Source organism: Rhineura floridana, chromosome 1 (genome assembly GCF_030035675.1).
Source record: "Rhineura floridana isolate rRhiFlo1 chromosome 1, rRhiFlo1.hap2, whole genome shotgun sequence".
Classification (NCBI taxonomy): Eukaryota; Metazoa; Chordata; class Lepidosauria; order Squamata; family Rhineuridae; genus Rhineura; species Rhineura floridana.
In genome coordinates this window covers 72408305-72421596 of record NC_084480.1, presented here as the reverse complement: position 1 = coordinate 72421596, position 13292 = coordinate 72408305, and the positions used below count along the sequence as shown (strand labels likewise).

Genomic DNA, 13292 nt, shown 5'->3' with positions numbered 1-13292 from the left:
TGACATAAACTGCAAATATGCCACCTCCCACAACCACCACCTATAAATATCAGCTAAATAAACAAACATTAGTCATAAAAAGGGTTATTTTATCAAGTCAATTAAACAAAAGAAAATGCTTCTTGAAAACATAATCACAAAAAGCCTACAAACAGTAACTGAATACATACAAGTCTGGAAGTGGTAAAGCAAAGAGAACATTGGAAGAAGTAAGATTATAAATAAAAAATAGTATATTTTATTTATTTATTAAATTTATATCCGGCCCTTCCTCCCAGAAGGCGCTCAGGGCAGCAAACAAAGACACTGAAAGCGCTTTACAACATCTTAAAAACAAAAGACTTTAAAGCATATTAAAACAAAACATCTTTAAAAAACTACTTTAAAAACATTTTAAAAACCAATTTCAGCACAGACACAGACTGGGATTAGGTCTCTACTTAAAAGCCTTGTTGAAAGAGAAACGTCTTCAATAGGCGTTGAAAAGATAACAGAGATGAAGTCTGTCTAATATTTAAGGGAAGGGAATTCCAAAGTGTAGGTGCCACAACACTAAAGGTCAGCTATTTATGTTGCGTGGAACGGACCTCTTGGTAAGATGGTATCTGCAGAAGGCCCTCACCTGCAGAGTGCAGTGATCAACTGGTATTTAAGGGAAAAGACAATATTTCAGGTATCCTGGTCCCAAGCTGGGTAGGACTTTGTACACCAGAACTAAAACCTTGAACTTGGCCCAGTAGCTAATAGGCAGCCAGTGCAATTCTTTCAGAGGGGGAGGGGGTAACATGTTGGCAATACAGTGCTCCAGTGAGTAGTCACACCACTGCATTTTGCACCAGCTGCAGCTTCCGGACCAACCTAAAGGGCAGCCCCACACAGAGTGTATTACAGAAATCAAGCCTGGAGGTTACCAGTGCATGGACAACAGTGGTCAGGCTACCCCAGTCCAGAAACAACCACAACTGTCTTACCAGCCAAAGCTGGTAAAAGGCACTCCTAGCCACTGGGCCTCTGGCGACAAAGATGTATCCAGGAGCACTTCCAGACTATGGGACTGCTCTTTCAGGGGGAGTACAACCCCATCCAAAGTAGGCAATTGGCCAATTATGCGAACTCAGGAACCACCAACCCACAATGCTTCCATCTTGCTAGGTTTCAGACTCAGTTTATTGGCCCTCATCTAGCCCACTACCAAGTCCAGATACTGGTCCAGGGCTTGCATGGCCTCTTCCGATTCACATGTTACAGAGAAAAAGAGCTGGGTATCATCAGTATACTGCTGACACCTCACCCCAAATCTCCTTACCGCTCCTAAGGGCTTCACAGAGATGTTAAACAGCATTGGGGGCCAAGATGGTACCCCATGGGACCCACAGAACAACTGCCAGGGGGCCAAAAGATAATCATCCAATGCTATTCTCTGAAAATGACCCTGGAAATAGGATCGGAACCACTAAAACAGTGCCACCAATACCCATCTCACCAAGTCGGCTCAGGAGGATACCACGGTCAATGGTATCAAAAGCCACAGAGATCAAGAAAGAATAACAGGGTCAAACTTCCCCTGCCTTCTCTCTCCTGAAGAGGTACATAGCCTTTTGTACCTATGCCCCTTTTATTTAGTGCAACATAGTATTCAAGAGCATGAGTTATGAGATGAAGATTCTTTGTTCCAAGTTCAAGGTCCTAACCATGAATGTACAGGGTAGCCATAAAGCTCTCTGCCCCAGGTCCCCAACTGTAATATGGAGGCAATAAAATTATGCTACCTTAAAAGACCATTGTAAGGATTACTGAGAAAATGTATTTGAAGTACTTTCAACACTTCATAGTTACATAACTCATAGTTACATAAGTTAATATTTACATAGTTACATTACATTAATATATAACTTTGTTGCAGAAAAATTGCTCTAAATTTTAAGAGTAAAAAAACTATAAATTTTTACACCAAAACTTACAAATATTTACAGAATCTCCAAGTCTAATAACTGCATAATAAATATTTCCCAAGCACTGTCAGTTTCCCCAAATGTATGACTGACATCTGCAAATATCAAAATTGTGGTAAAAGAACCAGCAGCATCCAAAGGTGTTGCCTGCTTGTGGAATGATTATCTGCTCAAGCAATGGGACTTCCTCTCCTCCCCCTGGAGCCATGTGCATCCCCAAAATCTACTTTGAGAGGAGCAGAGTATGGGGAGGGTGCAGGGGGCTACAAGGGGAGGAGAAGAAGGGAAATTCAGCTCATCCACTTGTAACAAGGGATTATATTAGACTTGTTAGTTGCTTGTTACCCAAAGTTGTCCAAGCGACTTACAACATATTAAAAACAAATATAAATACATAATACAAAAAAAAAACACCAGAACAAACAACTCCTATAATAGCCACAGAAAGCTTGGCACAAAAAATATCCAGTCTATCAAATGCCTGGGGGGAAATCTTTAGCTGGCACCGAAAACATGTCATAAAAGATGCCAGGAGGACCTCGCTGGAAGAGCATTTCACAGACGGGGAACTACAACTTAAAAAGGCCCTCTTCACTGTCACCACTCTATGAGCCTCTCTCAGGGAGGGTGGAGGAGACCTGGAGAAGGGCCTCAGAAGTTGTAAAGTAGGCTCATATCAGGAGAGATGTTCCAGAAGATACTGTATTGGGGTCCTGATCCATAAAGAGCTGTATAGGTGAAAACCAGCACTTTGAATTGGGCTCAGAAGTATACAGAAAGCCAGAATAATTGTAAGAGAATAGGTGTTATATGATCTGTTCATCTTAAACCTCTCAATCGCTGAGCAGATGCGTTCTGCATTCATTGAAGCTTCCAAACTGTTTTCAAAGGCAGCCCCACATAACGCACATTGCAACAGTCCAACCTTGTAACTGCCAGAACATAGCTTCTGTTGTCAAGTTACCCATGTCCAGACAGGGTCATAGTTGAATCCCTAGCCTAAGGTAATGGAAGGTACTCATGCAACCCGGGCCACCTGTGCTTCAAGTGACACCAATGGATGCAGGAAAACCCCCAAACATTTAACCTGCTCCTTCAGGGGGACTGTGACCCCATTACAGCAGGTCACATCCCACTCAGCATGTCACAGGAACCACCCACCGACAGCAATCAGTCTTGTCTGGATTAAGCTTCAGTTTATTAGCCCTCATCCAGTCCACTATCACAGCCAAGTACTGATTCAGCACATCCACTGCCTCACCTGCAGAAGATGAAAAGGAGAAATAAAGCTGCATGTCATCAGCATACTGACAACATGCTCCAAAACTCCACATGACCCCACTCAACTGCTTCATGCAGGTGTTAAACATGGGGGGCAGAATCAATCACTGTGGGGCATCATATTGGAAAACCCAACAGAGCTGAGCAATGCTCCCCAAGAACCACTTTCTGGAGTCAGCCATCCCAAGTACTGTTGGGTACAGTTGCCCTCCCTGATGAGACTACCAAAAGAACCTGTCTCATGACAAAACAAAACCATGTAAAGAACTTCCATAGATTAGAAATGAGATATTCAGAGTCTACATAGCAGTTTTGGAAGCTATGAGCAACATTAGCAGAAGCTGCACAAACAGCACTTATCCCTGCTTCCAAATTCTAAGGTTACAAGAGAGAGGGTCATGATCACGTTTCATAGCCCTACTTTGCTGAGCACAGCACAATACTATGGAGGCTACTATTATGATTCTATCCCCTATACTGATGGCCCTTATGATAGCAATAGAGATTTCGGGTGTAACTTTTGTGATGGGCAACTTTTGTGATGATATTTCAATGTTATACTACTCTGTAAGTAGTAGTAGCACACAGTACATTAATTTAAAATACCATTTCCCTGAACTAGATAAAATGCCTATAATATTAATAATGTGGTTTTTATTTATTTATTTATTCATTTATTTTTCAAGTTTAGTGAAATTAACTACAGTTTAAAACAAAGTCATCATCAAACTGCAAATTCTCCCGAAACACTAGAGAAATTTTCTTGGCTTACAATATTGATCAAGATTTTGCTAAACACATTAAACCTTGCATTACTAAGACAAGTAATTTTCCACTATAAGCAACGTCAGTTTAAAAGACAAAAGATTCTATTTTGCTTAGCCCTACTACTTTTTAGTGCTTCTGTGACTATCTCACAACAGACAAAGTAACTCTTGTCATGGTTATCTTTTTTGGTTAGTGGTGAGCCTTCACTGTACAGCTTTCATCAGATGCTGAAGATACTTTTTTACCTGGTCTGTGACAACTGAGATGTCAATGGCAGTGATAAAGAATATCTCCCTGAATCAGATTGTTTTTTTTTTAAAAAAACTAGTAGAACGAACATTTCTGGATATTTTCAAATATTAAAAAAGAAAGTATTTACCTTGGTTGTTTACCCAGTTCTATGACAGTCTTGTGTGGCAAAGAGTCTTGTGAAGACTGAGCATCATCCTACCAACGGGGAAAATGTCCAGGTTACTTGCAGATGCAACACATGAAAGCAAAAGTCAACTTTAAAATTCACCAATGCTTCAATCCTACACTCACTTACTTGGGAGTAAGCCTCACTGACCTGAGACTTCTGAGTAGGATTGTGCTGGAGAACAGAAAGTCAAGCCTACAGAATGTATGGGGTAATTCTAATCCCATTCACTTTATTTTTAAAAATGTATATGCTGCCCCTTTAACATTAAATATTTCAAAGGTGACTTATAGATTTGAATAATAAAATCCAGCAATAAAATGGCTTGGGATCCAAATATCCAAAATCCGTACAAATCTGCCAATGTTTTGACACCTTCTGTTGAAGCTCTCCCTCCAGATGCCTCTTTTTTCAGAAGTACAGTACCCCACAATAAAAGGGAAGGTTTTTTCAGTGCTGAAGCCCTGGCTTTGGAACATCCTCCTTATGTTGCAATTCTTCTGGAGCCAAATAAAATAGTTTTTGCAGATAAAGACATTTTAATCCATTGTAAATTAACTTTGTTTATTGGATTTTATAGTTGTGTTTTTGTGTTTTTATTATTATTGATTATACACTGACCTCATATCCCAGGGAGGGTGAGGGACATAATAAAATAAACCACCACCACAAAATAAAACAGTAGATAAAGGGAAACACTGAAGTAATCTCCACAAAAATTTAAAAAATTAAAAATTAAAATACAAGATATCAGAGTAGGTGCCAAGCAAGATACCCTGGCCATACACCACTAAAATAGTGGTACAAGCAGGCCATACACCACTAAAATAGCCTCTCCCCTGTCACTCTCTGCCTCACCTCAGATGGCAAGGATACCAGGAGGAGGAGCTCTGAAGCAAGTGTAAGTGTACAAGTAGTTCAAGTTGGAGCAGGTGACCCTTCCCTCCAGGAAACTCAGGTCCCCAGTCTGGGAATTTAGAACTCTTTAACCATGCAACTTACACAAGATGCAATTTGTAGTGCTTTTGTGCTACTGTTTCACATAGTTGAGATTATTTGAAACTCAAACAAGAAATAATCTATGAAATAATAATGTTACTGGGGAAAAATTTCTTAATCATTTTTGTCGACTATTTAACTATTTAGTAAGTCAAATGACATTTTTTATAACCAATCACAATACCTTAAACCTAACTGTGCTTCCATACGGTATAATGTTCATTGTACTACTTCAGCTTATAAATCTTATAAAGCCTAAACAAATAACTTGAAAGTCAACCAGAACAACTGCATAATACCTTGTATGTGATGGTGGCATCGAAGAGGGTCTGTCCACTGAAGGAAGGAATCTATCAGTGGGACGCAGTGGAGTGGGAGGCAGTTTTCAGTGATTCTCCCCCCCCATGCACATCCCCTAAATCTGCTCCAGAGGGTTGAGAGAATCTCTGAAAATTGCCTTTCCCCCACCCCTCAGTCCACAGACATTCCTTTTATCAGTGGTTGCACTGTTGAATATCACATGAAGTAAATAGCTAATAAACTGATCAACATGCTTAACATATTCCTTCTAACAAACTTTTTCTTTATGCAGTGATGCACAAACATATGCTGTTCAGGTCACATTAGGTCTAAAGACCCAGTCCAGGTTCAAAATTGTCACTGGTCAATGTGTCCCAACCTTGTCATGTTAAGATCCTAAGACATGGCTGGTCTTTTCACCATTAAAAATGTTGGCTCCCAAGAAAAAAATCTGAAAAATGTGCCACATAAGAATTGTTTCCAGAAACTCACCATTGTAAGGAATGGTGTCGATGGATTGTAATGATACATTTCTAGATCCTTTAGAATAAGAATGTGAGCAGAATCAGTGATAATTTTCTTCAAGTTTATTAATGAATGGAACAGCCTGTGAATAAAATAAATACTGCAGGTGTGAGAGACTGAATTCAAGCATTCAGTATGTTAAAGGGCTAGAAAATTTACTAGCAATTACTAACTGTTGACTAACATGAAACTATTAATCATTTTGCTTACACATAAAACTAAAAGAAAATTAAAAGTCAAAAATTTATAGCAGTGTGTCCAAAGTAAGAGCCCAGATAACAAAATCTCTCTTCAAACTAAGACTGCAATCCATGTTTACTCAGAGGTAGGCTCCACTGGGTTCAATGGGACTTACTCCCAGATAGGTGTGTTAGGATTGCAGCCTAAGAAACATACTGAAGCACTGAGAAATGTATGGCACTTACCTAGTACCATAATCTACAACTACCCAGTCTTTAGAAGTTCCTGTGATGGCATCATGATGTTGAAAAAGTCCCAAGTTTCTTCTAGCCTCTGTCAGTAATTTGTAGTGGTCCACTGAAGGAAATTCTTTCATTTTCTCAGTTTTTTTGGACTGCACCAAAGCAAAAGAGTACAGAATTTCAGCAGCCCTGGAACAAAAAAGTTTTTTTTTAAGTGTTTACAATATCTGTATACCACCTTTCATCAAAAAGGTTCTCCGAGACATTCCATAGGACAATCAGACAAGACTGACAACATCTTAATTTTCACTCTAAAAGTTCTCACTACTGTTTCTCTTCTGCCCTCTTCTTATAAACAAGATGTTGCTCATGCCTTGTATCTTGTATCCCGTTTGTGCTAATAAAAAGAGTTCTAATTTTAAAGCTTATTTTAATTATAAAATTACTTAGAATAGAGCTAGAATTGATACCAAATTCTGGTTCTGTTTTCCTCAAGCACACGATATACTGTAAAGCAAATGAGTCTTCACTGACTTTCCCTGATGTATTTTCAATTGTATGCAAAGCCATTATAGTAGACCCCTTTGGGGAAAAGGATTAAAATGGGTCCTATGGTACTTACATAGGCACAAGGTGTGCTGATATACCTGGCCATTCAATGTAGTCCGCATAAGCAGTATGTCATGCAAGAAATATCTCTTTTAGCTTCAAACTACCTTTTCACATCAGAGCTAAGTATTCATACAAGTTACTTTTTAACTATTTTAAGGAACCCACTTTAGCATGAGGTGGGATTCTTCCATCCCAGCCACATCTCCGTTCCAAATAAGAACTCAAAAGTCAGGTAATGCTAGAAAACACTGAACTAAAAACATATCAAAAGTATATCATAAAACAGGGGTCACCAACATGGTGCCCACAGGCAGGGCCCCCAGACTGAGGTTTCTTTTTTTAAAAAGTAACTACTTTCCCCCCCTACCCTTTAAATACACTTTTTCTGCTTCTGTCATATTTTCTAGTAGTTCTTGAAATCTCTGTAGTTTGTCCTTCCTTTTGTTCTAGCAACCAGGATACATCTTTCCTGTAGTTGGTTCATTTGGGTCAAGTACCAAGTTATTTTCTGCAAATACTACTACACAATACTTGTGGATGGGTGTTTTATTTATTTATTTATTTATTCCCAGGAGCCCAGGGCAGTGTTAAACAATCCCCTTCCCAAATGGCAAATGCTCCTGCTGGGAGGAAGGGCGGGATACAAATTAATTAATTAATTAATTAATTTAATTAAATGTAAAAATTTTGCAGAGACTTAGGTATGTCTCCTGCTGTGCTGTGTCTCCCAATTGCCAGGCACTCATTAAGAATTCACTTACAGTACAATAGTATATATGTCTACTTCAGAACTAAGTCTTTACGTCTAATAGGGCCAACTCTCAGGTAAATAGGTACAGGATGACAGACTAGGCTTTGGTTGAGGACTGCCAGTGGGAAAAACAGGATTCTTTTGCCTTTAACAGCTATATCTCCACAATCAGAATCAGCAGCACATAGCTGACTTGGGGCCAGGGAGGGAAACACAGCAGTAATTACTATACTCTCTCTAATTTTGTGTTATGCCATGCCCCCTATGGCAGCCATTTTATGTGACTCCATGCCCCGATAGCAGCCACTTTGTGACTGGCACCCTCAGCACTCTCTCAAAATTCAAAAAGTGCCCACTAGTCCAAAAACATGGAGGACAAGAACAGGAGATGTGAGATTCACCCAAGATACCATTAGTGTTTACAGGCAAGTGCCATCACCGGTCCTTCCTTCTACCACCCTCATCACATATTTTCAGAAGAAGGGTCGTGAAGCAAGTATCCCAGTCAATCTGGTCCTTTAGCTAGAGAGATAACCCAGCCCTGCATATGAGGGGATCATATCTATTCCCTCAACTTGGGGAGGTAGATAAGGCACCCAAGCAAGATCAGGCAGGGAAAAAACACTAAAAAGGGCATCTTCAACTGCCTCTTTTTGCTTTAAGGAGACCATTAAAGAAGCTGGTATAGACCTGCATTGCTTGGGGGTAGCAGGACATGGTGGACGTGTGAGGCTGAGATAAGGAGCAGGCAACAACAGAGGGAGAGTATCAGTAGAGGAGGAGGAGGATGTGGACCCATCATAGCTATTTGCAAGGTGGGAAAATTTTTAAGGTAGATTCCAACATTATCCTATATTATAATTCAAATTAAATTATATTAAGTGCCATTGCTAATGTAGCTAAAATGGCAACAAGCATGCACAAGAGATGAGTACGCTTTGGGTAACTCTCAGGTTTGAAGTACAAAAACCTTTTGAAATATCCGTAAGGGAGGACACCCCCCTCCCCTAAGAACAGCCAGTCACCTTACTTACCTTAAATATGATTCTAGAATCCTGTCTAAGCGTTTGTAGAAGGGACGTGAAGTAAAATATCCACTCCAGTAATGATGATCTCTGTCTGCGTATGTGAAGAAATCTCCACTCAGAACAGGAAACACTGAATTACTATTCCTTTCATCCAAATTACTAGTCTTACGTAGAGCCTCAAAATAATCGGATAAAGTCCCAAACTGAGCCTGAAGCAAATTAAAATATTATATGTAAGTTCTTTTCATTGAATTCAATCAAAGCACATTTTGTTCTTGGAGAACAACTTATTTGACAGACTCTTGCTGTTTTGTTTCAGTACTGAAGATCATGTTCTTCTGTTAGTTCTGGGCTGGCCTACCCAAAGGGATTCTGGCAATGGGATTGAGTGTGGCCTGCTGTGTCCCTCCCCTCAGCCCAAAGGAACTCCCATGAGTTCAATGACAGCTGTATATAACTCACATTCTTTAAACACACCAGCTAAGTAATTACACTCTCTGGTAATTGAACATGTTCTTGTAACCTGTGCAGGAATCAGTTTATTATGAAGTAAATTCCAATGTGTTCAGTGTGGCTTACTCCCAGGTAAGTGTGAATAAAATTGCAATGTTTCTAATTATAGAATTCTTTCTATCATGGAGAATGACTTATCAATAAAAAAGCAAAACTGTAGTTTTAATAGTCTTTGAAGCAATAAAATCTGATGAACAGCTGACTCACAGTGCAATCCAACACATAGCCACTCAGAAGCAAGCTCCACTGGATTCAATGGAACTTACTCCCAGGTAAGTGTATATTGGATTGCCTTATGTATGACTGCACCTTACCTTCACATGGAACTCAGGATGAGAGTTCATGTAATCAAAAAGCTTCTGATAATTTTGATACTGCTGATCCCATTCTGAATTCTCACTGTAGCGGAAATCATCTCCCAATGGAGCCAACAAAACTTTGGTACGGAAAAGCTTAGACTTCTTTCTGTACTGATCTAAAATCATCCATGCCCTTGGTAAAAATGAAATTTATGGGGAAAATGTAGAGTAAGGGAATAAACCAACGTCAGTAGATACTTTATTTATTATTTATCCATCTATTTATTTAATTTGTATCCCGCCCTTACTTCCAGCAGGAGCCCAGGGCGGCAAACAAAGCACCAAAAAACGTTAAAACTTCATAAAAACAGATCTTAAAATACATTAATACAAAACAGCATTAAAAACAATTTAAAAAATCTTACACAAATACTTATTCTTATTGTCTGCAATATTTCACTGATCAGTGTGAATTAAAGTTTTTTTAAAAAGAGTTATGGCATCCAAACAATTTGATTCCACAGGAGATCATATGGATGCCCTACATCAGGCCTAAAAATCATTATTTTTCAGTTTACTATATTTCTGACCTGGGACAGAAAAAGTGAGGGGCTTCTGCTACTGGCCAGAGGAACAAAGACTGCTGGGTTGATTTTTATACTGATTGCAAGACGGGGCATAAATATTCAAAATAAATACATAGTTTCTGATGCAACCCAGTCCTATACATGTTTGTTCATTATTAAATTTTTATCCTGCCCTTCCTCCCAAGGGATCACAGGGCGGCAAACAATATCTTAAAAATAAAACATCTTAAAAAAATATCTTAATGTTTATTAAAAACTAAATCTCACCAAGTTCAATGCACAATATTTCCAAGTATACATAGGGCTGTAGCCTTAGGTTATTTGTGTTTAAATCAACAGAAGGAGCCATTTGCAAGAGAAAATCCCTTTTTGTTTTAACAACCCTGAACAATTTAGTATCGTCAGCAAACTTGGCCACTTCACTGCTCACTCCTAATTCTAGGTCGTTAATGAACAAGTTGAAAAGTACAGGTCCCAATACCGATCCTTGAGGGACTCCACTTTCTACAGCCCTCCATTGGGAGAACTGTCCATATATTCCTACTCTCTGCTTTCTGCTTCTTAACCAATTCCTTTTCCACAAGAGAACCTCTCCTCTTATTCCATGACTGCTAAGCTTCCTCAGAAGTCTTTGGTGAGGTACCTTGTCAAAAGCTTTTTGAAAGTTTAAGTACACTATTGTCCACTGGATCACCTCTATCTACATGCTTGTTGACACTCTCAAAGAATTCTAATAGGTTACTGAGACAGGACTTTCCCTTGCAGAAGCCATGCTGGCTCTGCTTCAGCAAGGCTTGTTCTTCTGTGTGCTTAGTTAATCTAGCTTTAATAATACTTTCTACCAGTTTTCCAGGGACAGAAGTTAAGCTAACTGGCCTGTAATTTCCGGGATCCCTCCTGGATCCCTTTTTGAAGATTGGCGTTACATTTGCCACTTTCCAGTCCTCCAGCACGGAGGAGGACCTGAGGGACAAGTTACATATTTTAGTTAGCAGATCAGCAATTTCACAATTTCTGAAGTTATGAGACTTTTGCAAGCTACCTGCCTGGTCAGAAAAATTACCCTCACCTCATGCCCTGCTTTTGGCCTGAGTAACCATAACTCTATACCCGAGTAATTTTACATTTTAAAAAAAGAAGTTGAGATGGGGCTGGGAAGGCAACTACATTATCTTTTCTCCCTCATGAAAAAGCCACATTTGATTCATCTTAAATATAAATTTCCACATTCTACATATTTAGATTTTTGATGTTGTTATAAAATCTATGATTGGCTGTGAAATTAATTGATACCATCATGCATTTACCTGTGTTGAATGTTTCCAGAATGAATGGCTTCAGGAGGAACTCTCCAAGGACAACTGACCCTTCCTCCAGGAAGGCGCTTAAAATCAAACTGGCAGCATATTTTAGGATCTGGTCCACAAGTGTGAGGAACATCATAGCTATAAAAAGGCATCATGTGGCAGAGAATATCCGTATTAGATCCCAAATCTAGAATTAAAATAGGCAAGATAAAGATAAAAAGATATACTCCATCCTTTGCCATTCATCTTTGAGCCCATTAACTGGCATGCCTTTTTTTTTTAGCAGTACAAGGTTTTAGCAAATTTGAATTCCACCTTTAATTAGTTCCCGGTATGCTCTCCTGCCTGTATGTTTTCCTAAAAGTTAACTGCTATAGTACAAAAGTCTATGTGTGATACCTGTCCCTTTGAGCCTCTCTCAAGGTCTGCTACTTAACGCGCGCATTCACACTCCACTAGAAGCACCCATCATGATCCAAAAACCTGTAATTCTGTCTCATCAGAATTAGAACTTTGTGTTTACATAATTTCCCGCACTGTAATCTGAAATTACACTTGAAGGCCTTCCTTTATGAAGTATCATGTCTTCTGGATTGCAGCCCACAATAGTAGTTTTGCAGCTACAGATGGTCATATGACACAAGCTATCTCACAAAGCCCGCAAGCTTCACAAGCCTAGCAATGATACCCAACTGCCAAGAATTCCCCACGTTAAAAATAATTCATTGCATGTTCAACTCAATAAGCTTCTATTTGAGTTATATAGTCAAATATATCTCATTAGCATAACTTGTCCATATCAATTGCTCAAAAACATTTCAATAACCCAAAGATTTAAAGGGAAATAGTGGTAAATAAAGCATACTGCAGAGACATCCATTCAAATACAATGGCAAGTGGTCCTAGAAATGTCAACTACATAGGGAAGAGACTAAAACAGCTTTAGAAGCAAAGAATCTAAGCTCCAGCTCAAAAACATAGAAACAATCTTAATCAAGCCATCTAACGGTATGCAGCAACTAGCCTATTACAGACTTACAAACGTTGTGTCCCTAAAACTGAGGCTTCAAAGGTTGGTCCTTTTCTTCAGTGCATTTAAGCTTATATACAGTGGTCAGAAAAAAAATTAATGGTTGCAAAATTATTATATCCTACCTACACTACACCCAACTCTTCTCAAGTTTAGACAAGTTCATGCTTCCAATCTTTCCACAAATTTTATTTTCTTAAATTCCTTCACTATCTTTGTTAGCACTGTCCACTCTCCAGAGGACAAGAAGCAACAGCTACTGAGTACCACAAAATACTGAGGTAAATTGAATTAGTTCTGCTGTCAAAAATTACTTAGCAGATTTCTTCAATGATGTCAAAAATTTTGCCTTCTCACTCATAACTCATTTGGTGGCTTATCTAAAACAAAAAAGCTGGCAAAGAAATCTGTCTAGAGCTATAACCATACTACTTTGATCACCAGATACAATCATACAATAAAATAAAATACTATAATAAAATAAAATATAAAATCATTAA

At 38.9% G+C, this 13292-nt stretch overlaps 1 protein-coding gene across 1 annotated transcript in view; it reads right to left on the bottom strand.

Moving 5' to 3' along the window:
• The window catches only part of MAN2A1 (mannosidase alpha class 2A member 1), a 90644-nt gene that overhangs the window by 40671 nt on the left and 36681 nt on the right, over positions 1–13292 (bottom strand). Inside the window, exons 7-12 of the mRNA XM_061623783.1 lie at positions 11763–11949; positions 9884–10061; positions 9063–9265; positions 6669–6854; positions 6211–6325; positions 4381–4448 (exon numbers count right to left, since the gene is read on the bottom strand). Coding sequence (XP_061479767.1) covers positions 4381–4448; positions 6211–6325; positions 6669–6854; positions 9063–9265; positions 9884–10061; positions 11763–11949 — 937 coding nt within the window. The remainder of the gene's footprint in view (positions 1–4380; positions 4449–6210; positions 6326–6668; positions 6855–9062; positions 9266–9883; positions 10062–11762; positions 11950–13292) is intronic.